This window comes from Rattus norvegicus, chromosome 6, assembly GCF_036323735.1.
Source record: "Rattus norvegicus strain BN/NHsdMcwi chromosome 6, GRCr8, whole genome shotgun sequence".
Lineage (NCBI taxonomy): Eukaryota > Metazoa > Chordata > Mammalia > Rodentia > Muridae > Rattus > Rattus norvegicus.
Window position 1 is genome coordinate 138,159,872 of NC_086024.1, and position 26,949 is coordinate 138,186,820.

At 48.2% G+C, this 26,949-nt stretch overlaps 2 gene segments (V, D, J or C); both read right to left on the reverse strand.

Annotated features, from left to right (window-relative positions):
* Window positions 1-183: 183 nt before the first annotated feature.
* Window positions 184-26,600, reverse strand: LOC134479158 (immunoglobulin heavy constant epsilon-like). The segment is given in 9 exon segments: window positions 184-267; window positions 332-483; window positions 2,731-3,057; window positions 3,142-3,462; window positions 3,545-3,865; window positions 4,045-4,326; window positions 25,643-25,712; window positions 26,246-26,376; window positions 26,582-26,600. Coding segments are annotated over 9 exon segments (1,707 nt in total).
* On the reverse strand, window positions 2,610-26,600 carry LOC134479507 (immunoglobulin heavy constant epsilon-like). The segment is given in 7 exon segments: window positions 2,610-3,057; window positions 3,142-3,462; window positions 3,545-3,865; window positions 4,045-4,326; window positions 25,643-25,712; window positions 26,246-26,376; window positions 26,582-26,600. Coding segments are annotated over 7 exon segments (1,509 nt in total).
* Window positions 26,601-26,949: the final 349 nt, after the last annotated feature.

Here is a 26,949-nt window from a genome sequence, read left to right on the forward strand (position 1 = left end):
CTCAAAGTATCCATGCGGGACAGCCCACATTGCTGCCCCAAGCCGCACCTTCTACATGTTGACATCTCACCAACTCTGGTGCCTTTAGGGGTCTCTGCTCCCACCTACCATCCAAGGCAAACAGGCACCTCAGGAGGCTCAGACACACATGGCTGCAGGCCTGCACGGGTGCTGGCATCGCATCTATGCCCTGGTCTGGAGGATGTTGGCATAGTCTTGGAAGGTCTGGGGTGTATCGTGCATCAGTGTGGAGAAGACCCACTTCACCTGGGGGAAAGGTGTATGTGAGGATGGCGCTGCAGCTTGGCCTAGACCTCCCTGACCCACCCACCGAGGTGCAGGATCCCACCTTGAGAACAGTGACAGTGGCCCCATAGCTCACACTGAGCAGGAACAGGCTGATGAAGATATAAGTGCTGGTCCACAGCTCTTCCAGCTCCTCGCCCTCCACCTCTTCGGTACATAGGTCCTGGATGTCTAGCTCTGGGATGGGGGGACCAGCCAGTTAGCGTCCCCAGACTCCAAGTGACAGTGTGGCAGGGTGGATCCCTCACTGGTCTCAGGCAGTCCTGGTGAAACTGGAGTGGCAGAGCTCCCCATCCCACTTGCTCTGGGACTGCTCCAAGTCTCTGTTCAGCCCTGGAGGCAGATGTCCTTTTCCCCTGACCCTGACTGCTCATTCCCTCTTTCTACTCCAGTGCCCACCATGACCCAGTATCTCCCACCCTCAAAAGGGCTATCGCTAGACAGCATGATGAAGGCTACCTGCGGGGTGTGTGTGTGTGTGTGTGTGTGTGTGTGTGTGTGTGTGTGTGTGTATGTGTGTGTGTGTGCATGCATGTGTGTATGCATGTGTGTGGGCATGTGTGTGTGTCTGTGTCTCTGTGTGTGTATGTGTGTGCATGTGTGTATGCATGTGTGTGGGCATGTGTGTGTGTCTGTGTCTCTGTGTGTGTATGTGTGTGCATGTGTGTGTGTATCTGACAGGATGCCTCTATACAGCCTACAGAATTGCCTTTTGTTCAGAGTGCCCAGGGCCCTCCAGGAAGGGCTCTAAGCTCCATTTCTAAGGCCTGCATGCACACTCTGGCTCCAGGAATCTTGGTTGTGATATCTGAGGAGCAAGTCAGGACACATGGACTCCCAGCCCAGACTTATAGGACTCTAAGGTAGACTACTGGCCTTGTAGGAGCTCTACTCCTGCCTCAGTCTCCCTATAATCTGGTTTACTACTCTCTCCATACAGACCATCTTCCTGTCTCTGGTTTTCCACAGCTCAGGCCTCCACCTCCTCCATCTCTCATGGCCTGCAGTGGGCCAAAGTATAAGGATTGGCCTGGAGGCTGAGGTGCTGGCCGACTCTGCCATTGGTGATCCTCAGAGGTATCTCAGACTCAGACACTTGTCTCTGGATATGGTGGATGTGTACGGGCTTGTGTGTGTGTGTGTGTGTGTGTGTGTGTGTGTGTGTGTGTGTGTGTGTGATGGGAGCCACTGGTCTCAGGTGTGTGAACCGTATGTGCTGGTGGTTGGTGGTTGGGCGTGGGATGGGCGTGGGTATGTCTTGATTCTGGTCTCCTCATCCCTCTGGGCCTGAGATGGATGCATAGCTTGCTTTGGGCTATTGCTAAACCAAAGAGCATGATGAAGCCTACTTGGGGTGTGTGTGTGTGTGTGTGTGTGTGTGTGTGTGTGTGTGTGTATGTATTTATGTTCGTGTGGGTGTATCTTACTGTCTTAGTGTTGTAGAAGGTAGGGAAGAGTGTTCTGGGAGCTGAGGCCACAGGAAGAAGACACTGGTCTCTCCCTCAGGGCGTAAGTCTTCTGTTTTTATTTTGGACTCAAGTGTAAAAGGTAAAGGACTGGAAACAGACTGAAGCCTAGCGCAGGCCACATGTGAACATGGGTGAGGTGTGTTGTTGTGTCAGGTGGCTGCAAGTGTGTGCTGTTGGTGGAGTCTCTTTAAGACTTGGTGGCCTGAGTGTTTGTGGCTCTGTGTGTGTGTGTGTGTGTGTGTGTGTGTGTGAGAACATGGCATAGATGGGAGAACCCAACTGTGTGAAGCTGGCTTCCCATTCTGGGCCTTGGGATGACTTTGGGTTGAAAGATGAGGAGCACCAGGTTCTGATCCGGGTCTGGTATGATCACATGGCACACAGGAGGTCAGGGCCGTAGGCTCAGCCTCAATGGCTGCTGAGTACAGAGGGAAGGAGCAGGGCCATGCTGACTTCTGCCTTTCCAGATGTTGACTTTGGCTGTTTCTCTACCTTAAGGAGTTCCAGCATCCAGGAATACCTGGGAGCAGGAGCTTGCAAGACTGAGGGGTGGGTGCCGAGGCCTCTCAGGTTGGTTCATTTTACCTACATCTCTAGAGACCACCTCTCTGGCTCTTTGGATCCCTTTCAGGTGCATGATACAGTGAAGGGCAGGAAGGACCAGGGTTATCTATGCTGAAGCCCTGTGATGTCCTATTTGTCAAATACCCAACACATAGACAGATGGGTGAGCCATGCTTCACTCCTGTCCCTCTCTTGGGGTTTCCCTTCTTTCAGGCCAAGATACTTCTGCCCACAACCCACCTTCCCCGAAGAAGGGCACCCAGGGCTCTAATCAGGCACTGAGTGTTTATTGGGGTGGCTTCCCAGTGTTACAACAGTGGGCAGATGTCTGCCATTCACCTTCCCCATCACAGCTACATGGAGGCCTGGGAGGGACGGAGGGAAGTGTTACCAAGGCTCTTGGATATTGTTCTCTCCAGCTTCCTGGGTTCCCGAAGTGCCTCATGGATCACTCGGCAGGTGAACTGTTTTGTCTGTGTCCAGAGTGCCTTGGTGACCTCCAGGCGGCTAAAGATGAAGAAGCGTTGGTTGGAGCCATTGTATTTCAGAGGTGTCGTGGTACTATGTTGGCTTTTGGGGATCAGCTTGCTATCCTGCAGCCACTGCACAGAGATATCCTCGGGGAAGAAATTCTGGATCAAGCAGGTGAGTGTTCGTTTGTCCTTCTCCTCCTCCTCCGGTGGCAGGAACACATATACCTCTGGGGCTGAGCGCTTGCCTGTGGGCAGACACGAGTTAACCAGTTAACCGTGCCATCTGAACACAGAGAAGGGCCGGCCCACTCTCCATCTCCTGTGCTCACCTGGGGCCTTGGTGATGGAACGCACAATGGGCTTGGGAAAGTGAGGGTGGTCCACTCTGCACTGGTAGCCTTCACCTTCGATCCAGTCCTTGGCATCCACTGGCAAGATGGAGGTGATACTGGTTGTGGCATTATGGTGCTTGGTACTCCTCTGGGATGCCGAACCTATAGACTTCTTACGCTCTCGGACCCACGTCACGGTGATATTCTCCTCACTTTCCAGGTCCAAAACCAGACAGGTAAGTTTGGGAGTCCCATTTTCATACAGGTCGAGGGGACTGGGTGGGATCAGGTAGGTAATCACACCCCGGGGCTCATCATCTGTAAGAGAGGAAGGGCTGCGTAAGAGCCTGCCTTCCCTTCAGAACTCTGAGGTCTCAGCATCAGGCGAGTGTGGGCCTACCTGAGCATCTCCGAGTGTGGGCCCAATAGTTCTCGCCTTGGGAGGTGACCTTGCAGGTGAAGGTGCTTTCAGACATCCATTGCTGCTGGGTGATGTTGAGTCTACTGTAGGTAGAGGCTAGTTTGCCTTCCTCCTTGATTAGGACATTTTGTGCATGTGTTTCATATATCTTCCGATCGTCCATTAGCCAGTGGATAGAGACATCATTTTGGATGTGGCCGTAAACAAAGCAGTACAGCTGGATGGTGGAGTGGAATGCGTTGGGGTCGCAGGATGAATGGAGTAGATCTACAGTGGGCTTGGTGATGTTGACAGGTCGAGCTAGGGCAGAGGCAGTGAGCTGTGAGTATCTCCCTAACCTTATGTCCCCTCAAGCCTCAAACCAGGCCCCTGAGTATGTTGGGTCCCCTGGCCCCCTGTTATAGGTATATATGAGCGGTCCTTTCTGCTCTGACCATGTTCCCTCTTGTGGTAACTGTAACCAGCTCAACCCTGCTTACCCCGGATAGTCAAGTCACTGACGAATGTGGATGGGGCATGTGTCACGTGGCAAGTGAAGTTCTTGGCTGACTTGCCCCAGCTGGTCATTTGGCTGGTGGTGGTCTTAAGATCAGAACCGATAGACGGGAAGTTCATGGTGCTCGTGTTCAGGGAGTCTGAATACCAGGTCACAGTCACCGGATCAGGGAAGTAGTCCTTTACCAGGCAGCCCAATGTCACCGAAGCCGTGTTTTCGCTGCTACAGGGCTTCAAGGGATAGAGTGAAGGGGCCTTGACAGAAACTGTGGGACAGGAAGGACCTAGGTTAGATTTGTTTAGATCACTGCATGCCTGCAGCATAGGGGACTGATTAGGGCAGCTGTGACAGGAGCAGGGTTCTGGGGATTCTCTTCCAGTCTAGGAGACAGTCTCCTTCTGGGTCTTGTCTTCATTCTCTAAACCCAAGCACAAACCCAGGGAGGCCCCTGATTATTGATGCTCTGCCAAGCTTTGCTCACTGCCCCTAGCTGGCTTAGCACAGGGGCTTCCAGGAGGGCTGGGTATGAGCTTTGGAGGAAGAGGCAACTTTGCTCTCTTTCTTGACTGAGAACTTTTGGGGATGTGTGTGTTAGTTATTTCCTGTCTGTCCTTTAAGCAGGGTGACAGTGGTATTATCTCTGATATGCCCATAAATGAAGCAGGAGAACTGGGTGGCAGACTGGAAGCCATTAGGTTCTCAGGGTGAATGGAGTAGCTTTAAGGTAGGCTGTATGATATTGCCAGAGGGACCAGGCTATACTTTAAATCCAAGACACAGGTACCCCAAAGGGCTTGGGAACCCAGAGATCCAGTGAATTACTTTTGTATCTTCCGTCCCCACTTTTGGGACCTGGGGATTCAGAGCTTTCCCAGGAGCACCAGTTCCTTGGCGAGACACATTAAATCTGTTTTGGGACACATTAATGACAGAACTGTGAGACCCTTGTTTCCTAGGGCTATTGGTCTCAGCCTTTCAGATTCATGGGGCTCTTGGCTTTACCACAGGCTAACCTGCAAAGTGTTCTGCCTCCTAGTGACCTCTGCAGATCCTAGACAGCACACAGTTAGAGAATACAACCACTTCAGAAGCCACCTTGATGGCTGCCTAAATTATTCTGGAGTGCCCGCATGCCCGTGACATTCTCCTGAGCCTGGGGCCCAGTTCAGCTCTGTGCCAGGCCCCCAGAAAGCATAGGATATTTCTGATAAACCTGATTGTCTCTACCTACCCTGATATAGTCTGGCTACTATATCAGGACAATCTTCTTGGAGAACAGTTAAAAACATCCATAAAAAATTTCGAGCAATCTATTTTTTTTTAAATTAATTTATTTTTTGGATTTTTTTTAAACTTACATTTCAAATGTTATCACTTTTCCCCCACCCAACCACCCACCCCTTTCCACCTCTCTGTCCTGACATTCCCCTACACTGGTGTGTGTGTGGGGTCCAGCCTTGGCAGGGCCAAGGGCTTCTCCTCCCTCTGGTTTGAGCAATCGATCTTAAACACAGTTCAGTTAAGCACCAGAAAGTTCAACTAGACCAAAAGACCTATAATAGTTTGGCCTAGTCCAGCTTGACTCCTCCTAGCCTGACCTATCCCAGCTTAGCCCAGTTGGTGTAGCTCAGGCCAGTCCATTCCAGCCTGTCCCAGTTCAGATCAATAAACTCATGCAGCCTGGCAGAGCTCAGCATAGCCTACCCCACTTAGCTCAATCCCACCCAGTTCAGGTCAACCCAGAACAGCCTGGAATGATCTAGAAGTACCCAATTCAGCCTAGTTCATCTCATAGCTCAACTTTGCTTAGCCCAACAGAGCTCAACCCCAGCCCAGTCTACCTTAGTCCAGATCAGACTAGAACAGTAATTCTAGCTCATCCCAGTTCAGCCTAGCTTAGCCTAGCTCAGTTGGGCCCAGTTGACTCTTATTCCAGCTAAACTCAGCCTAGTTCAGCCCAGCTCAACTAATTATAGTTAATCCAAGTTCAGCTCAGCACAGCTCAGTTCACCCTAGCAGAGTTCAGCCATCTTATAGAAGTCTAGCCCAGCTCATCTCAGCTAAATTCAACCTAAACCAGTTCAGCCCAGTTTAGCCTAGCTCATTCCAGCCTAGCCTCACTCAGACCCACTCAGCTCCACTCAACCCAGTTTAGCTCAGACAGTCCAGTCCAGCTCAAGCCACCTGATCCCAGATTACACCAAATCAGCTCAGCTTAGCCCAACCCAGTCCAGTCCAACCAACTCCAGCTCAGCCCAATTTAGTCTAGCTCAGCCTAGTCTACCCGAGATAGCTCAGCCCAGTTTAGCCCAACCCAACGTAGCTCAGCTCAGTCTAGCTTAGCCTTCCTTAGCTGAGTTCAGTTTAGTTCAACTCAGCATAGCCCAGCCTTCCTCAGGCAAGAATAGTCTAGTTCAGCCTAGATCAGTCCACCCAATCTAGCTCAGCCCAGTCCAGCTAAGCTAGATCTAGAGTGATCCAGGGTTGGCCCAGTGCAGCACAGCTCAGTGAGGTCCAGATAAGTTCAGTGTAGTCCAATTGAGTTCAGTCCAGCCCAGGTCAATCCACCTTAGACAAAACCAGCTCAGCTTAGCTCAGCTCAGCTCAGCTCAGCTCAGCTCAGCTCAGCTCAGCTCAGCCTGTTAAATTTAGTGTAGCTCAATACAGTCCAGCCCAGCCTAATTCAGCTAAGCTAAACTTAGCTGAGCTTGGCCTAGCTTGGTCTAGCTCAGATCAGGCCAGATTAGTCCTGCTTAGCCCACTTCACCCAAGTTAGCTTAGCATAGTCCAATGATGCTCATCCAAACTCAGTCCAGGCCAATCCAGTCCTTCTCAGCTCAGGGCAGCCTTACTTAGCTTAGCCTAGCCAATTTTAGGCCAATTTAGCCCATTCCAGTTTAGTTTTGTTCAGCTCAACCCAGTCCAGCTCAGTCCAGCTCATCCCAGCTCAGTCCAGTTCAGCCCGGCTCAATCCAGCTCAGCCCAGCTCAGCCCAGCTCAGCCCAGCCTGGCCCAGCTCAGCCCAGCCTGGCCCAGCCCAGCCCAGCCCAGCCAAGTCCCTCCTAATTTAACTCAGACCTTTCCAGCCCAGTCTTGCCTAGTTCAGTGTAGTTCAGCTTAGTTTAGCCCAACTAAAAATCAACCTAGACCATCCTGACTCAGTTTAGCCAAGCCCAGTTTAGCCAAGTCTAATCCAGCCAGTACAACCTAGTTTAGCCCAGTCTGGTTCAGCCCAGGTTAACTCAGTGTAGTCCAGCTGAGACCAGCCCTGCCCAGTTCAGCCCAGATCAGGACATCTCAGGTCAGCCTGGCTCAGCCTAGTCCAGTCCAGTTCAATCTAGCCAGACCAGCCCATCTCAGCTGAGTATACCCCCCATCTAGCTTAGGCTAGCCCGGCTCAGTCCAGTTCAGTCCAGACCAGACCAAACAATGTCAGCTGAATATACCCCACCTGGTTCAGTCCAGTCCAATCTAGCTCAGCCTTACCTAGCCAAACCTAGCTAAACCCAGCTAGGCCTACTTAGGCCTGCTGAGCCCAGCCCAGCCCAGCCCAGCCCAGCCCAGCCCAGCCCAGCCCAGCCCAGCCCAGCCCAGCCCAGCCCAGTCCAGCCCAGTCCAGCCCAGTCCAGCCCAGCCCAGTCCAGCCCAGCCCAGCCCAGCCCAGCTCAGCCCAGCCCAGCCCAGCCCAGCCCAGCCCAGCCCAGCCCAGCCCAGCCCAGTCCAGTCCACTCTAGCCCAGCTCTGTCCAGTCCACTCTAGCCCAGCTCTGTCCAGTGCAATTTAGCTCAGCCTAGCCCAGCCCAGTCCAGCCCAATCCAACCCAGTCCAGTCCACTCCAGCCCAGCTCTGTCCAGTGCAACTTAGCTCAGCCCAGTCCAGCCAGTCCAGCTCAGCTTAGCCCAGCCTATCCTAGATCAGACCAGGCTAGTGTAGCCCAGTTCAACCCAGCCCAGTTCTGCTTAGTCTAGCCTAGTCTGATTCAGTTAAGCCCAGCCTACCCTAGTTTAAGCTGGTTTAGCCTACCTATTCCAGGCCAGCCCAGCCCAACACAAACTAGTCCAGGCCAATTCAACTCAGTCCAACCCACTTTGCTTGGCTCATCCCGGCTCCTTCCAGCCCAGTGCAGCACAGATCCCACTCCTAGCTTAGCCCAGGTCAGCCCAGCTTTGTTGTTAGTTCATCACAGGGCAATTCCTTGCTGTCACTCGTTGGCTCTGTCACTTGTTATTGCCTCCTTGCCCTGATGGTTTGCAGGCAGATTCCTATTCAGCTTCTCCTGGCGTTTTCTGAGCTTCTCACGACATCTTCAGTTTCTCTTGGTTCAGCCATGTCTGGTTGAGATCCACAGTCCCCTGTCTTTGTGGATAGCGGTAGTAGTGTCTAATAACTGTGTGCCTTAATGCAGAGGAGTGACAGCTGAAGGACAGGCAATGACCAAGAGACTCTGTCCTTGTTAGAAGGCAGCCCAGGTGCCCCCTTCCCCATCCAGGACCCTGTAACCTGTTTGCCCATTCTCCTTGGGCAAACCCTTTGGCTCAGGGTCCCACAGGCTATGATACCTGAGGTCCGCTGGTAAGTGGCTGTGGCTAGCCAGGCTCTTCTCATCTGCAGCCATCTCCTGTCCCTGTGCAGGCTCCCAGACGTTGTGAATCTTTAGTAACCATTATTGCATTCGTGCCCAGATGGTAGTACCTAGGGGCCGCTCTGCCTCAGTGCCCTCAGCTAAAAGTGGGGTGGGAACCCCCGGCCTTAGCAGCCTTGGAAGTTCCCTTTTTTATTCTGTTCTTGGGAAGTTGACTAAGGGACAGTGGCGTCTCAGGTGAGGCCTCTTTCTAGGAGACACACCTGCACGCTCTGGTCAGGGCACTTTTCGTTGTCTGGTGTTCTGCACAGCTCTCACGTTAGAAACTTGCATGTTCCTGCAGTCACGATGCCTGCCCCTTTGGAGTGCTACTGCCCTGAAAAGGGACTGGACTCAAGCCATTGCCTTTTCTGTTCCCTTGGCAGTCCTTCGGGGCAGTGTGGCAGTCACGTTGTAAGTTATTAACGATACACAAAGAGGAACAGCCTGTGGGCACGATATGACACGCAGGGCCTCTGATAGAGGCCCCCTGGTTCCTGTCTCAGCTTTGGAGCTGGCATGCTAGAGACAGTGGGCTTCCCTGGTAATCACTCACAAGTGGCCGCCCTTCGGCTTGGGGTCCTCTACTTGCTACTCTGGCAAGGACAGAGCACATCTGGGGAGTAACTGGGTCTCATGGAACACCATAGAAACAGCTAACGTCTCTTCCAGGCCTGTGGTCTACGTCTGCACTGAGGGAAGGGGAGAGGGTAAAGATGGTGTGTGGGCCCAGCAGCTTCCCTGGGGTACTAGCAACATCCGTTTTAACTAACGCTTTGTAGAGCAAGTTCATCTTTTGAGTTCAGGGTTTCCCTCTACATTCTGACGTCTCTGTAGGCCCACAGTTCCCAGGAGTTCCGTGAAGACATACACATAAGCTATAGGAGCCACTAACTTAGCTTGTGAGTGTTGGATCTTGAGAGAGGCACACGGAGATTTGGGGAAGGGTATCAGCGCCCCATCCCTTGGACCCTGGGATGCAAGGGACTGGGGGACTTAGGCTTTGCCAAGTCTGACTTCCACAGAAGGGTGTTTAATTGTATTTGGAAGACATCAGAGAGCTAACTGACAGTGGAAGAACCAGGTAGGCCCCGGGCTGGCCCAGGAAAGTTAGTTAGGGACTTTGGGAACACGGGGTGTGAGATCTGAGGGAATTGGGGGTCTTGCCTGGTTTTATCTCTTTCAGATAGTCTGAGGTGACAGGCTTGGCCTTTAGCCTAACAGACCTGGGTGGGAATCTGAGGGGTAAATACAGAGTTTCCTGGAAAGACTTGTGGTTCTGAGGGAAAACACAGGGGTGAGGAGCCTTTGCTCCAACTGGATCAGGTGCTGCTGTCTGTGGTGTGCCCCGAATAGTGGGAAGGACTCCATCTCCCTCATAGCCTGAGGACCAAGAAACTTTGTGTCCAGCCTGCTTGGGCCTGATTCTTCTTTGACACTCAGCTTATGCTGGGCTGCTGGTTCTGAGTCCTCAGAGTGCTATGCTAGGTGGCAGTGGGTGGTCCTCTGGAAGGAGAGGAGGCAGTTGCAACTACTTAAGCCTTAGGGTTACACTGGGAGCTCTCTCTCCTTCCTGGTTCAGACTCCACGGTGACTCTTCTGGTTTTCAGGAATCATCCTCCCTCCCCCCTCCTGCCTACAGGCTGATCATTCCATTTCTGGCCATCAGTGTCCACAGTGGCCCCAGCAGCATAGTGGCTTTAGTGCCCTTGTCTTGCCCTACCTAACCTTTATTCCACCTCCTCCTGTGGGCCAGGACTCCAGTGGGATCCTCCTTTAGTCATTCCCTTGAGTGGTTCCTTAACTCAAGCGATCATGACAGATCTGTTCCTGAATGGGCCATGTCCAAGATGTGCTGTGTGTGTTAGTGTATGCGAACTCATATATGTGATGTGGGTGTGAACGTATCTTGAGGGCCAGGGAAAGGTCTTACTGCTACCCCCAACTCTCTAGTAGCTCTGTAAGTCTCAGAAGTGTGCCTTAGAACAGTGTTATTTTGGTGACTGGGTGGAGGTGAGATGGACGAGATTGCTCAGCTCTCCCTAGGATCATCTGCTAAGGGATGCCAAGGACCGTAGTGTAAATGTAACATGTCTTTATTGGGCATAGTGTAATGGTCACCTTTTCTTCATGTAAAATGAGCCATTAGGGGCCAGAAGGCTTGACCTTTTGATGTACTTAAGTTGGCCTTTTTCTATATCTAGTAGTCTTAGGTCTCTTTTAGAGACTGGTGGAAGTGTCATCATGGGATTCTAGGTGCTTTGAATACCTCACAGAGCCCTGAGGAGACCATATTTGAGCTGCAAAGTATACAACAATCATGGCTGCTGCTGAAACCACAGCCTTGTTCCAACTACTATGGCTCCAGCCTCTACCATGGCCTTAAAACTCCACTCCACCTATGACCTCCAGGTGACTTCACACACACAGCTCCAGAGGACCTTGGAATAGCAGCTCTCAAGGTCAGAAAGGAAGAAGAGCATCTTCCCTGGTGGCTCAAACCACCTGATTATTAGGGTTGGGAGATACACGGAGGGGGCACCACTGGCTCAGAGGTGAAAGGGAGAGGGGATGGGGGAAGGATCTTGGGAGGGGATGATGGGGAGAGGGGTAGTGAGTGGGATGTAAAATAATAAATAAAAAATGAATAAAATAAATAGAAATAATAAACACGCAAGCAAATTAAAAAAAATCCTGGTTATGTCAGAAAGAAAGGTGAACATATTTGAGACCTGCAATCTGTGCAAGGGCTGTGATGGGTTCATACGGGAGGGTTGTGATTGGTGAGACTGGAAGCAGAGCACATGCAGGGCTGTCTTTGTGGGGAGTATAATCCACGCCATCATGACCCTATACTGTCTCTAGATACAGTATGTTCCCCACTATTCCTTGAGGCTTCTCTCCAATGGATGACTCCTGATCCAAGTGTGCACCCATTAGGCCCTGATAAAGGCTTTCCCCAAATGGTCTCCAAGTCTCCTTATTTGTCATGGGTAGAGTAAGCTGTGTGGCTGTGCCAAGAGCAGACAAGGCTCCAGGTTTCCAGCCCTGAGGGCGACAGTGGCAGGAAGTAGTTGAGGAGCCAGTAAGCCATTGAGGGCAGCGTCTACAAGAATCTAAGGTGATGAGGGACAGTGGAAATATTGAGAAGACAAGCTGAGAAGAGTTGGATGTAGAGGGTGATACAGGAGAACGAGTTCCAAAGCTCAGGAGCAGTCACTTAGCTGCTGGATGTCAGCTTTCTCTATGCCAAAAGCAGCACGCCACCGGGTGTCCAAGTTCAGTGCCATAGCCTCTAGGTTTGCAAACCAGCAGGCAAGTCTCTTGAATGCAAGGCCATCAGTGCTAAGAGAACCATTCTTTAGCTGTCTGAAATTTCTCAAATAGCCAGTGGTTTGTGATGGAACACGGTAGAGGTGGAAATGCTTGCCTATATGAACCCTTTGGGTGACTTGGAGCTGGGAGCCAGGATGACCAGATACCTCAAAGAAACTTAAAGGGTGGGGGGCTTATGTGCTTAGGGCCATAATGACAGTGGGGTTGTGTGGAAGAGGCTATTTATTTCTTGACTGATGGGAAGTAGAGATAAAGGGAATGTAGTGTCCAGGGTCAGATGTAATGGCCCATGCACACCCCCAGTAATCTGCTTCCTCCACCTGGACTTCTTACTGTTCAGCATTTTTCTATAATGCCACCACATTCTCACTCCACCAAAGGGCTAAGTCAGAGCCCCCTAAGACCTAACACTTCTGGAAAGTCCTTCATAGACACCTCCACAGGCATTCATTCCTTAATCTAGTCAAGGCGAACCATAAAACTCTAAGTCTTTATGTGTTATCCCTCTGTTGTCTCTTACGTGTTATCTCCCTGTTGTCTCTTATGCGCTGTCCCTCTGTTGTCTCTTATGTATTATCTCTCTTCTGTCTTTTGTGTGTTATCCCTGTGTTGTCTCTTATGTGTTATCTCCCTGTTGTCTCTTATATGCTGTCCCTCTGTTTCTAACTACATATCATCCTAATTGTCCTCCAGCTCTGTTGTTTGTTGTTTATGGGTTCATCTACCAGCCCTCTCTCCGCCATCTCCCACTACTTGTGCTTCTCTGGAGAACTTATCTTCGAAACCCTGAAACAAAATCTAACATAGAATGGTATCAGGTACAGTTACTGGATACATTTACTTCAAGTGGAAGATCAGGATTATTACTATTTTTAAAGATAAGGTTGGTCTCTAATTTGCTATGTAGACAAGAATGACTTCGAAAGTCTCATCCTCCTGTGTACGCCTTTGGAGATTTGGGATTTGGGATTGCAGGCATGCATTACCACATTTGGTTTATTCTGTAATGGAGATCAGATCCAGGGCTCCTGCATTACAGACAAGTACTCTAACAATTGAACTATACCCTTAGCTCAAGACCAGAAATAAAGCATTTATTTTTGCTTTTGGGATTAAAATATGGTTATATCAATAAAGGCAGTAGAAGTCTAGTACAGGATACTTTTGGTTTCTACCTGCACCCGGAGCTGAACCGCTCCCACAGCTCTCTGTTCCCAAATCCTGTGGGGGAGAGAGATGGACTCTCAAAAGTGTGGACAGTCCTGAGAGCTCAGAGGAGACAACTACTTCTGCTGACATTCATGGACCAAGAGGAACCCACCTAGTGCCCTCTGTGCCCTCTGGACATAGGAAGCTAGGAGCAGTCAGGGGCAGAAATCTTCTGGTTTCTGCCTGTGTCCAGAGCTGAAAGCCAGTTGCCAGAAGTGCTGACACACCTGAGAGCAGAGGTAAGACCAACACTTCTGCTCCAAGCGACCTGCCTGGTGGCCTCAGGACACACAAACCCAGGAGCAGCTCTCTGTTCCCAGATCCAGCTGAAAGAAAACAGGTCTACAGGAGTGCTGACACACAGGCTTACAGGAGGGTCAAGCCAGTGTCAGAGACAGCAAGACAATCTAACACCAGAGACAACCTGATGGCAAGAGGCAAGCGCAGCACCTAAGAAAGAGAAACTAAGGACACTTGGCATCATTAGAGCCCAGTTCTCACACCAAAGCAAATACTGGATCCAAACACACAGGAAAAGCAAGATTTGGATTTAAAAATCACATCTCATGATGGTGATAGAGGACTTTAAGAAGGACATAAGTAACTTCCTTAAAGAAATACAGGACAACATAGATAAACAAGTAGAAGCCCTTAAAGAGGAAACACAAGTAGAAGCCTGTAAAGAGAAAATACAAAAACCCCTTAAAGAATTACAGGAAAACACAATCAAACAGGTGAAGGAATTGAACAAAACCATCCAGGATCTAAAAACGGAAACAGAAACAATAAAGAAATCACAAAGGGAGACAACCCTGGAGATAGAAAACCTAGGGAAGAGATCAGGAGTCATAGATGCAAAGAATCCCCAACAGAATACAATAAATAGAAGAGAGAATCTCAGGGCAGAAGATACCATAGAAAACAACCATCAAAGATAATGTAAAATGCAGAAAGTTCCTAACCTAAAACATCCAGGAAATCTAGGACACAATGAGAAGATCAAGCCTAAGGATAATAGGTATAGAAGAGAGTGAGGACTCTCAACTTAAAGGGCCAGTAAATATCTTCAACAAAAATTATAGAAGAAAATTTCCCTAACCTAAAGAAAGAGATGCCCATAAACATATAAGAAGCCTACAGAACTCCAAATAGATTGAACTAGAAAAGAAATTCCTTCCATCACATAAAAGTCAAAACACCAAATGCACAAAACAAAGAAAGAATATTAAAAGCAGTAAGGAAAAAAGGTCAAGTAACATACAAAGGAAGACCTATCATAATTATAGCAGACTTCTTACCAGAGACTATGAAAAGCCAGAAGATCCTGGGCAGATATCATACAGACCCTAAGAGAACACAAATGCCAGGCCAGGCTACTATATCCAGCAAAACTCTCAATTAACATAGATAGAGAAACCAAGATATTCCGTGAGAAAACCAAATTTACACAATATCTTTCCACAAACACAGTCCTAAAAAGGATAATACATGGAAAACTCCAACACAATAAAGGAAATTATGCCCTAGAAAAAGCAAGAAAGTAATCTTCTTGCAACAAACCCAAAAGAAGAAAGCCCCACAAATACAATTCTACCTCTAACAAATATAAACAGGAAAGAACAATCACTATTCCTTAATATCTCTTAACATCAATGAACTCAATTTCCCAATAAAAAGACATAGAGTAACAGACTGGACATGTAAAGAGGACCCAGCATTTTGCTGCATACAGAAAACACACCTCAGAGACAAAGACAGACACTACCTCAAATGGTCTGAAGAAGCAAGCTGGAGTAACCATTCTAATATTGAATAAAATCGACTTTCAACCAAAAGTGATCAAAAAAGATAAGAAAGGACACTTCACATCCATCAAAGGAAAAATCCACCAAGATGAACTCTCAATCCTGAATATCTATGCTCCAAATGCAAAGGTACTTACATTCATAAAAGAAGCCTTACTAAAACCCAAAGCACACATTGCGCCTCACACAATAATAGTAGGAGATTTCAACATCCCACTCTCATCAATGGACAGATAATGGAAACAGAAACCAAACAGAGACATAGAGAAACTAACAAGTTATGAACCAAATGGATTTAACAGATATTTATAGAACATTTTATCCTAAAACAAAAGAATATACCTTCTTCTCAGCACCTCATGGTAGCTTCTCCAAAATTGACCATATAATCTGTCACAAAACAGGCCTCAACAGATACAAGAAGATTGCAGTAATCCCATGCATCCTATCAGATCACCATGGACTAAGGCTGGTCTTCAATAACAACAAAAACAACAGAAAGCCCACATATACATGGAAGTTGAACAACGCTCTACTCAATGATAACTTGGTCAAGGAAGAAATAAAGAAAGAAATTAAAGACTTTTTAGAATTTAGTGAAAATGAAGGCCCAACATACCCAAACTTATGGAACACAAATGAAAGCAGTGCTAAGAGGAAAACTCATAGCTCTGAGTGCCTCCAAAAAGAAACAGGGGAGAGCATACATTAGTAGGTTGACAGCACACCTAAAAGCTCTAGAACAAAAAGAAGCAAATACACCCAAGAGGAGTAGAGGAGTTTGAAGAGCCCTTCAAACTCAGGGCTGAAATCAACCAGGTAGTAACAAAAAGGACTATACAAAGAACCAGGAGCTGCTTCTTTGAGAAAAGCAACAAGATAGATAAATCCTCAGCCAGACTAATCAGAGGGCACAGATAACGTATCCAAATTAACAAAGTCAGAACTGAAAAGGGAGAAATAACAGAATCCGAGGAAATTAAAAAAATCATCAGATTCTATTACAAAAACTTAAGTTCAACAAAACTGGAAAATCTGGAGGAAATGTACAATTTTCTAGATGGATACCAGGTACCAAAGTTAAATCAGGGTCAGATAAACCATCTAAACAGTACCATAACTTCTAAAGAAATAGGAGCAGTTATTAAAAGTCTCCAACTAAAAAAAAAAAAAAGCCCAGGAGAGGATGGGTTTAGTTCAGAATTCTATCAGACCTTTATAGAAGACCTCATACTAAACTATGCCCAAACTATTCCAGAAAATAGAAACAGAAGGAGCACTACCCAATTCCTTGTATTAAGCCACAATTATGCTTATACCTAATCCACATCAAGACTCGACAAAGAAAGAGAACTTCAGACCAACTTCCCTTACGAATATGGACGTAAAAATACTCAATAAAATTCTCACAAACCAAATCTAAGAATACATCAAAACAATCATCCATCATGATCAAGTAGGCTTCATCCCAGGGTTGCAGGGATGGTTTAATATACAGAAAACCATCAACGTGATCCACTATATAAACAAACTCAAAGATAGAAACCACATGATCATTTCATTAGATGCAGAGAAAGCATTTGTCAAAATTCAACACCCCTTCATGATAAAAGTCATGGACAGATCAATAATTCAAAGCCTATACCTAAACATAAAAAAAGTAATATAAAATGTAAAAGTAATATACAGCAAGCCAGTAGCCAACATTAAACTAAATCGAGAGAAACTTGAATAATCCCACTAAAATTGAACTAGACAAGGCTGCCTACTCTTTTCCTACTTATTCAATATAGCATTCAAAGTCCTACCCAGAGAAATCAGACAACAAAAGGAGGTCAAATAGATACAAATTGGAAAGGAAGAAGTCAAAATACCTCTATTTGCAGGTGATAAGATAGTATATAGTTAAGTGACCCGAAAAGTTCCACAAGAGACTACTTAACCTGACAAACAACTTCAGCAAAGTGGCTGGGTATAAAATTAACTCAAACCAATCAGTAACCTTCCTCTACTCCAAGGATAAAAGACTGAGAAAGAAATTATGACACAATAGTCACATATACCATAAAATACCTTGGTGTGACTTTAACCAAGCAAGTGAAAGATCTGTATGATAAGAACTTCGAGTTTCTGAAGAAAGAAATTGAGGAAGATCTCAGAAGATGGAAAGATCACCCATGCTCATGGATAGGCTGGATTAATATAGTAAAAATGGCCATTTTGCCTAAAGCAATCTACAGATTCAATGGAATCCCCATCAAAATTCCAACTCAATTTTTCATAGAGTTAGAAAGAGCAATTTGCAAATTCATTTGGAATAACAAAAAATCCAGGATGGCGAAAACTATCCTCAACCATAAAAGAACTTCTGGGGGAATCACCATCCATGACCTCAAGCAGTACTACAGAGCAATAGTGATAAAAACTGTGTGATATTCGTACAGAGATAGGCAGGAAGATCAATGGAATAGAATTGAGTACCCAGAAATGAACCCACACAAGTATGGTCACTTGATCTTTGACAAAGGATCTAAAATCATTCAATGGACAAAAATTAGCATTTTCAACAAATGGCGCTGGTTTAACTGGAGGTCAGCATGTAGAAGAATGCAAATTGATCCATTTTTATCACCATGTACAAAGCTTAAGTCCAAGTGGATCAAGGACCTCCACATGCAATCATATATATTCAAACTAATAGAAGAAAAAGTGGGAAGAACCCTCGAACACATGGGAACTGGGGAAAATTTCCTGAACAAAACACCAATGGCTTATGTTGTAAGATCAAGAATCGACAAATGGGACCTCATAAAACTGCAAAGCTTCTGTAAGACAAAGGACACTGTCATTAGGACAAAATGGCAACCAACAGATCGGAAAAGATTTTTTATCAATCATACATCTGATAGAGGGCTAATTTCCAATATATACAAAGAACTGAAGAAATTAGACTCCAGAGAGTCAAATAATCCTATTAAAATGGGGTACAAAGGTAATCAAAGAATTCTCAGCTGAGGAATATCGAATGGCTCAGAAGTACCCAAAGAAATGCTCAACATCCTTAGTCATCAGGGAAATGCAAATCAAAACAACCCAGAGATTCCACCTCACACCAGTCAGAATAGCTAAGATCAAAAACTCAGGTGACTGAGTGAGGTAACCCAATCACAGAAAAGCACACATGGTATGCACTCATTGATAAGTGGCTATTAGCCCAAATGCTTGAATTACCCTAGATGCCTAGAACAAATGAAACTCAAGACGGATGATCAAAATGTGAATGCTTCACTCCTTCTTTAAAAGGGGAACAAGAATACCCTTGGCAGGGAAGAGAGAGGCAAAGATTAAAACAGACACAGAAGGAACACCCATTCAGAGCCTGCCCCACATATGGCCCATACATATACAGCCATCCAATTAGACAAGATGGATGAAGCAAAGAAGTGCAGGCCGACAGGAGCTGGATGTAGATCGCTCCTGAGAGACACAGCCAGAATAGAGCAAATACAGAGGCGAATGCCAGCAGCAAACCACTGAACTGAGAATAGGACCCCCGTTGAAGGAATCAGAGAAAGAACTGGAAGAGCTTGAAGGGGCTCGAGACCCCAAAAGTACAACAATGTCAAGCAACCAGAGCTTCCAGGGACTAAGCCACTACCTAAAGACTATACATGGACTGACCCTGGACTCTGACCTCATAGGTAGCAATGAATATCCTAGTAAGAGCACCAGTGGAAGGGGAAGCCCTGGGTCCTGCTAAGATTGAACCCCCAGTGAACTAGACTGTTGGGGGGAGGGCGGCAATGGGGGGAGGATGGGGAGGGGAACACCCATAAGGAAGGAGAGGGGGGAGGGGAATGTTTGCCCGGAAACTGGGAAAGGGAATAACACTCGAAATGTATATAAGAAATACTCAAGTTAATAAAAAACAAAACCACAGGCTGAGCAAGCCATAAATATAGACCAACAAACAATCTTCTTCCATGTCTCTCTAAAAAAAAAAAAAAAAAACTCAGGTGACAGCAGATGCTGGCGAGGATGTGGAGAAAGAGGAACACTCCTCCATTGTTGGTGGGATTGCAAGCTGGTACAAACACTCTGGAAATCAGTCTGGAGGTTCCTCAGAAAATTGGACATTGAACTACCTGAGGACCCAGATATACTTCTCTTGGGCATATACCCAAAAGATGCCCCGACATATAACAAGGACACGTGCTCCACTATGTTCATTGCAGCCTTATTTATAATAGCCAGAAGCTGGAAAGAACCCAGATGCCCTTCAACAGAGGAATGGATACAGAAAATGTGGTACATCTATACAATGAATGCTTAGCTATCAAAAACAATAACTTCATGAAATCTGTAGGCAAATGGATGGAAGTAGAAAATATCATCCTGAGTGTGGTAACCCAATCACAGAAACACACACATGGTATGCACTCATTGATAAGTGGAAATTAGCCCAGAAGCTTGAAGTACCCAAGATACAATCCACAGACCACATGAAGCTCAAGAAGAATGACGACCAAGGTGCAGATGCTTCAGTCCTTCTTAAAAGGGGGAACAAAAATATGCACAGGAGGAGATATTGAGACAAATTTCTGAGTAGAGACTGAAGGAATGGACATTCAGAGCCTGCCCCACCTGGGGATCCAGTCCATATATATACACCCACCATAACTAGACATTATTGATTAAGCTAATAAGTGCATGTTGACAGGAGCCTGATATAGCCGTCTCCTGAGAGGCTTAGCCAGAGTGTGTCAAATACAGAGGCGGATGTTAGCAGCAAACCATTGAACTGAGCATGGGGTCCCTGTTGGAAGAGTTAGAGAAAGGATTGAAGGAGCTGAAGGGTTTTGCAACCCCATAAGAACAAACAATACTAACCAACCAGAGCTCCCAGGGACTAAACCACTACCCAAAGTGTACATATGAACAGACCCATGGCTCCAGCTGCATGTGTAGCAGAGGATGGCCTTGTTGGGTACCAATGGGAGGAGAAGTCCTTGGTCCTGCCAAGGCTGGAACCCCATCCCCCCCACCCCAATGCAGGGAAATGTCAGGGCAGGGAGGCGGGAATGGGGTGTGGTTGGAGAGGGGGAACACCCTTATAGAAGAAGGGGGAGGGAGATGGGACAGGGGGCTTATGGACGAGAAACCTGGAAAAGGAATAACATTTGAAATGTAAATATAAATTATCCAATAAAAATATGATTATATCATTTCCAACTTTAATTTCCTCCCTCTAACATCGTCTTTATTTTTTTACCTGTTGTCTCCACACACACACACACACACACACACACACACACACACACACACACACACACACAGACATTTCTAAATATGTATTTACAACCAGGACTGGCATTTTGATGACATCTGTTTTATATCTTTGCCAGGGATAAGTGTGGCAACAACCTTTGCCAGCAGAGAAACAACAGCACTGTGTTGTTCTTACTTCCGTGTCTACTATAGTGTCTGGTCTCTTTTCTGGGGTCTAGGTCAAAGGAACAAGTAGTTCTGGAACATGACATTTTGGGGCAAAAGAACAGAACTATATGGACTCACTCTGTGGCTGCTCTCATGTACATCCTGACTTGAGGCTGAGGTCTTCCTCCTATGGGCAGATGCTTGAGTATGGAGTGAACAATGAGAGAGCTGATAGTAGGATACATATGTGCTTGGGCAGAAAACAGGGAGGATGGCTTCCCTAAGTCCAGCATATCCTTTGTGCCCGGCAGCCTGACTCTCCCACACTTGCTATGTCAGCCTGACTCTCCCACACTTGCTATGTCAGCCTGACTCTCCCACACTTGCTATGTCAGCCTGACTCTCCCACACTTGCTATGGCAGCCTGACTCTCCCACACTTGCTATGTCAGCCTGACTCTCCCACACTTGCTATGTCAGCCTGACTCTCCCACACTTGCTATGGCAGCCTGACTCTCCCACACTTGCTATGGCAGCCTGACTCTCCCACACTTGCTATGTCAGCCTGACTCTCCCATACCTGCTATGGGGGGCCCATCCACTTGGTCTTCTTCCTCTATGTGGTGTCTGTACCCTGCCTTGGGGGAAAGATCTTATGGCTACATGGTAGGCGTGGGGAAGACTTTAGAGTTGAAGGGTCAGCACATGGACCTACTGGTCTGCACCATTGGCCAGCATCATATCCTACTTTGACCATCTACTTAGTTCCCAGCACATAACTATGCCAGATTAGAAGACTAGTTAGGGGGTGAGGGACTTGGTGTGACTTCATCACAGATGCTGAACAGTTGGATAGAACTGCAGGAACATGAATCTGGAGGGACGTTCTTGTCCCCAGAGCTCAAGCTTCACTGGAAGATGGACACACATGGTCACTGAGTGAACAAAGCTAGCACAGTAGTGGGGCGCCGTGCTAGGTGGGATGGGGGCAGTCATGGAAGAGAGGTGGGTGGTGTGCTGAAGGTAATGGGGTAAACACAGGAAGGGAATACAGTGGATCTGTGTGTGCAAAGCTTGAAGCATGGGAAGTGTGCTGGGCCAGGGTGGCCAGTGCTGAGCCTGAGGCCAGGAGTTCTGGGAACTGGCAGACATGTATGTTCTTGTAAGAACTTGTGTGACTGTGTCATGTATGCTGTGGCTACTACATGATACCACACTGTGATGCCCATGTGGACATGTCTGTGACCACACTATGATGCTCATGTGGATGTGTCTGTGTGTGTTTTCCGAGACACTTTTTCGTGTGGTTTGTGTGTACACATGTCATGTGTGTACACATGTCAAGTCTCATGCAGGCCCATGACCTGGTGCTACAATCGGCGTTTGTGTCATGTTATGATTCCCAGACTGTGACAGAATGCAAGTGGGTCAAGTGTCAGTAGCTGTCTGGTCAGTCATGGCTACTGGCTAGCACAGGTATTCTGCAATTGATGTCCCCTATAGAAGTCATAAAAGATATATATATACATGTCCACCACAGGCATCATGTGGGGATGTTTCACACACATATCATATGTGGTAACACACGGTATGACATACCTACGTGTTATGACACAGGACACACACCATGGATGTCACACTATAGAGGTCAGGAGGGCAGGACTCAGATAGCTTTTACCGAATGGACACATTCAGTAAAACACAGCCTGAGATCAGTTGGTCTCAGAGATGGGGGCGGGGTCAGAAGGTGTGTCCAGGGTTATGGCACTTGTGTCTATATGTTTATAGTGCTGATGGAGGTGTAAGGGGTGGGAGCTATGGTACGTCCTGCTGTGGGAAGCCCCTGCTGCAGGACACCAGGAGGTGGTGGGTGATGGTGCAGGGCCATACATACATACATACATACAGACAGACAGACAGACAGACAGACATGAGAGAAGGGTTTGGAGGTGGCGAATCTGTACTTTCTGAGACCATGCCGTCAGTTTTGGTTTGGGACCATCTTCCAGTAAGAGGTTGAGGCAGGGCTGGAGAAATGCCTCAGTAGTTAACATTTACTGGTCTTGCAGAGGATATGGGCTCAATTCCCAACATTTGCTCCAGGGAAGACAACTAGAGAAACAGAGCCAGACCTAAGAGGAAGCGTGGGCAGGATCTCACTGGTCTCACTGGCCAGTTGGTGTTGTCTGGGTGATTAGCCTGTCTGTGTGACTCCCATAGGAGTAATGCCATTCACGCAGCTCTGTTCCCTTCTGTCCTGGCTAAAACAGAACTGTCCCATGGAAGCCACAGTGGTGTTGGTCAGGTTGGCTCCTGTCTCTGCTGCAGCTTTGTTGACCTGATCCTTTTGTCCCTTGTCCAGTCCTTCATTCAGCCTCCACCATCACCTACACAGACCCAAACAGATAGAGTGTCTAACAGCCAAGGCCACAATCTGAAGATGTCTCAGCTACTAAATGCCACCTGGGAAATACTGGGAGATGATAACTGCCCAGCCAGCACCCGACTCCTGCTCTCGGAGATCAGTAAGCATCGGATGAGGAGGCCTTTGGTTGTGAATCATCCCATTTCTTCCCCTGCCGATGTCTGTATTTTCCATGTCCCGGGAGTATCTGGGCCCAAGCCCCTCCACCACAGTGCCACACAAAGATGTGGAACCTGTATCCCTTGATCTACAGAGTAGCATGGAATCCTGATGTCAACCATAACAGAAAACAGACATTGCAAACACCAGGCTACCTCTAGTAATCTTTTGCTTCTCCAACTCTGTGGAACCTCCACTTCTCTCTACAAATCCCTCACTCTCCCTTAGGAACTGTCACCTCAGTGTAAGTGGGAGGGGCCCCTGTTTGCCCTCAGCTTTCTTCTGGACAGCACATTATCAGTCTGTCCAGTTCATCACGGTATACGTCTCTCCCCTGTGCCTCTCTCCTGCCCCTTCCTCCTGGAAACCATGGCTGAATCCTATCTCAGGACGAACCCCACACGATCTGATCCTTACTTGACTAGCAGGCCTTTGGAGGTGACTTGGGATAGAGCTGAATGCTGGATGGGTGAGACTTTGGGATGTTGGCATGGGGAAGGGGCATTGTATGTAGGAAGCCCCAGAAGACTCACCAATTGACATTTAAATCACCAGGACCTCAGACTATGCCTATGTTTGCAGACAGGATCATAAACTGGTAAGTTATGATTAGGGCTAGGATGCACCTCTTCCGGCCTGACTGTGCACTTATGAGAAGAGGCTAGGACGCGCGCGCGCGCGCGCGCACACACACACATACACACACACACACAGAAAGGGGGGGGGCTCTGAGGTCACATGGAGGAGAAGACACCTACCAACCAAGGAGAGAGCTCTCCACCCTGTCAATGCCTGATCTGGAACTTCTCTGGACATGGCTTGAGACAATGAGCACCAGCTGTGGAGGTAGCTGGATCCATGTCCTTTGCTGACTCTGTAGCAGCCCAAGGCCAGTGAGAGGCACATGCTTCTCTGCTGTCATGGGACCTTTGTCTGGCTAGCCTAGGGTCTACCCTGGGCATCAGCCCTGCTCCACAGCCTGCCCATGGCAGCAGAGCAGTCTCCAGCTGGGGAAAAAAGCTGTGTGTGTGGAGGAATATGCCCAAGCTTTTTGTGGCTCTGGTAGGGCTGGAACCCAGCCATGAGGGACCCACTGAGGGAACCCTGGGAGGACAGGGTCAGGAGGGATGTGCATGGCTAATTGATCTGTTAACTGTGCCCTGTTCCTTGGTGTTAGGGCTAATCCATTAAGAAGGGACACCATGAGATACAAAATGTTAAAAGAATGTTTTATTGTTTAAAATGCCAAAACAACAGTGTGTGTGAGTGCACACACACACACACACACACACACACACACACACACACACACAGAGAGAGAGAGAGAGAGAGAGAGAGAGAGAGAGAGAGAGAGAGAGAGAGAAAGAGAGAGGGAGGGAATGGAGAGGAAAGAGAGTGCTTAAAGACATTCACAGTCTAGAAAAAAGCTGTTTTAAAGATCCAAGTTCTCTAAGCATTTCCTACCAGTCACAGAAACGCACACTCTTTCTTTCTGCCTGGATGCTCTGGCTTCTTATTGGCCATGAGAGGTAATGGAGAAGTAGATGCAGGGCTACTCTCCACTGGCCACAGCAGCCCTGGTATTCCAGGTCCACTCTCCTAGATGCTTACTGTAACTGTTGTTTTCTGCTGTAAGTGGTCCAGTCTGGAAAGCAGGCCTGCAGGGCAGATCTGCGGCACTGTGACTGTCTTCTAATCATCTGTTCACACCCTGCCCACTGTTCTTTCCCACCCGCCCCCCTCCCCCCATCCCATTTTTTGAGCCCAATATGAATCTTCTCATCAGGGCCCTCTCCTGGAGGTTTTCCTGCCTGGTCACCTCACCAATACTCAGTGGTCTGTGCACTTGTCCCTGCTAGGGCTTTGCGGAGGTTACACAAAGCAGTCCTCCTGTCCCTGCAGAGTGTGGATGGAGTCTCTATGGAGGTGACAGTGGCCTTGTCTTGAGGTTGCGTCGTCAATGGTGTCTTCGGATCGGATCCTGAACCCAAGAGTCCAGCATGTTGAGTGGGTTTCGGGAAGAGAAGACTGCACAAGGAGCTTCATCTCGGGGAGGCTCATCCCAACAGTTTGAGAAACATAAACCCCTTACTCAGCCCAGGGTTCACAGAAGTACCGGGAAAGAAGGTGTCCAGATATAACTGGTTCAAAGGCTACCAGAGTGAAGTGACTCTTTGGGGCTGTGGCGACCATGGTCTTCCTAGCAGATGTTTCCTTTCAAGGATCTGAAAACATTGCTCTTTCTGGGAAGACCCATTTCAGACACGGCTGATTCCCATGGAGCTCGACTCAGGCACCGTGGACTCCCAGCTCCTCTGAGGCAAACATCCTAGAGATGGTTCTTCTGGTCCCAACCAGTTAGTTTCCTGGCAACTGCTGTGGAGGTGCTGTTTGGGTCTGGGGTATAGCTCATTGTCCACATGATCCTCCAAAAGGAAGACAGTCTAGAGTTCTGGATCAGAGTCACAGGGCTAGAGGGTGGCACTGTCAGACGGCAGTGTGGCCTCCACATTAGGCTGCACAGTAGGATGGATGGGGTTGTGCGGGGCCCAGGAAGCTCATCCCAGAGGAAGTGGCCTAGGCTCCTTGACCAATCATGTTTCTGTAGTCAGGGGAGATTGTCTGCTTCAGCTCCACCACTGAGGAGAAGATCCACTTTACCTGTGGGGAGGTGGGAGTAAGTCAGAGAACACACCCATGCTTAGGCCCTTCAGCCCTGTGGGCAAGACAGAGGCCCGTCCCTCCTGCAGTTCCTTTCATACAGGCAGGAGACTGGGGATGGCAAGGGGTCAGGGTGACATAGACTAGGAGCCGGTGTGGAGACATCGTGGGAGTTGAGGTTGAGATGGTATGAGGATAGCTCAAAGAATACATGGTGAGGCTGATGGGGACACCCAGAGGGGTAGCATGGTAGATAGCAGGGACGTCATGAAGGGTAGTGTGGCATGCAAGGAGGTTTCGTAAGACAGTATGGAGATCACATAGGACAGCAAGAGAGATAGAATGTCAGACAGTATGGACGCCATGGGTAGCCACACAGAGCAATGTGGGACGGCTCAGGGAACGGTGGGAATGGTGTGTGGGGCAGAGTGGGGACAGCAAGGGAACATCCTACTACGTCAGGAGAGGAGTGTGAGGACATCGCAGGGTTGACACAGGCATCACAGCAGATGGTGGGGGATGGTGTGGCTGACCTTGAAGAGTGTGATGGAGGCACTGTAGCACACACTGAGCAGGAAGAGGCTGATGAAGATGGTGATGGTCGTCCAGAGCCCGTCCAGCTCCCCGTCCTGAGCCTCAGCACAATCATCATCCACTTCTAGCCCTGGACAGAGAGGGCAGTCAGAATTTGTCCCAATAAAGTGGGGGGCTGGGAGCAATTCCCCATGTGGCAGAGGAGAAAGCTCCATTTGGGCTGGGCCAGCAGAGTCTCCCTGGGAGACTTTCTACTCCCTACTTTCCTTTCTTTTCCCTCTGGGACATCAGTCTAAGTTCCCTCCGGCTGAGTTGGATAAGGCCTTGGGGTTTGCCAGACACAGTGGACCTCATGGCGGCCTGGATTGTGCAAGGGCCCTCTCTGTTTGCAGTACAGGAGAAGGTGAAGGGTCAGCAGGGCCTGTGACCCCAGTGGACAGTGGCTATACAGCTGGTCTGACCCTTTACCTGTCCCTCAATCACCAGCGGAGCCTGTGCCTGGTCTTGCCTGAACTTGAGAAAATTCCAGAGTGTGAAGTGACTCAGACCATTATGGCTCTGGGTTGTATAATTCATGTGGGGTTGAAGCGTGACCCTGAGGTACCAGAGACGGATCTGGCTTCAGAGGACTTGTGCTGAGCCTAGAATGCAGTGACCTTAGAAGGGGAAAGGTGTGTCTGGTTGTGATGGCAGAAACGTGGGC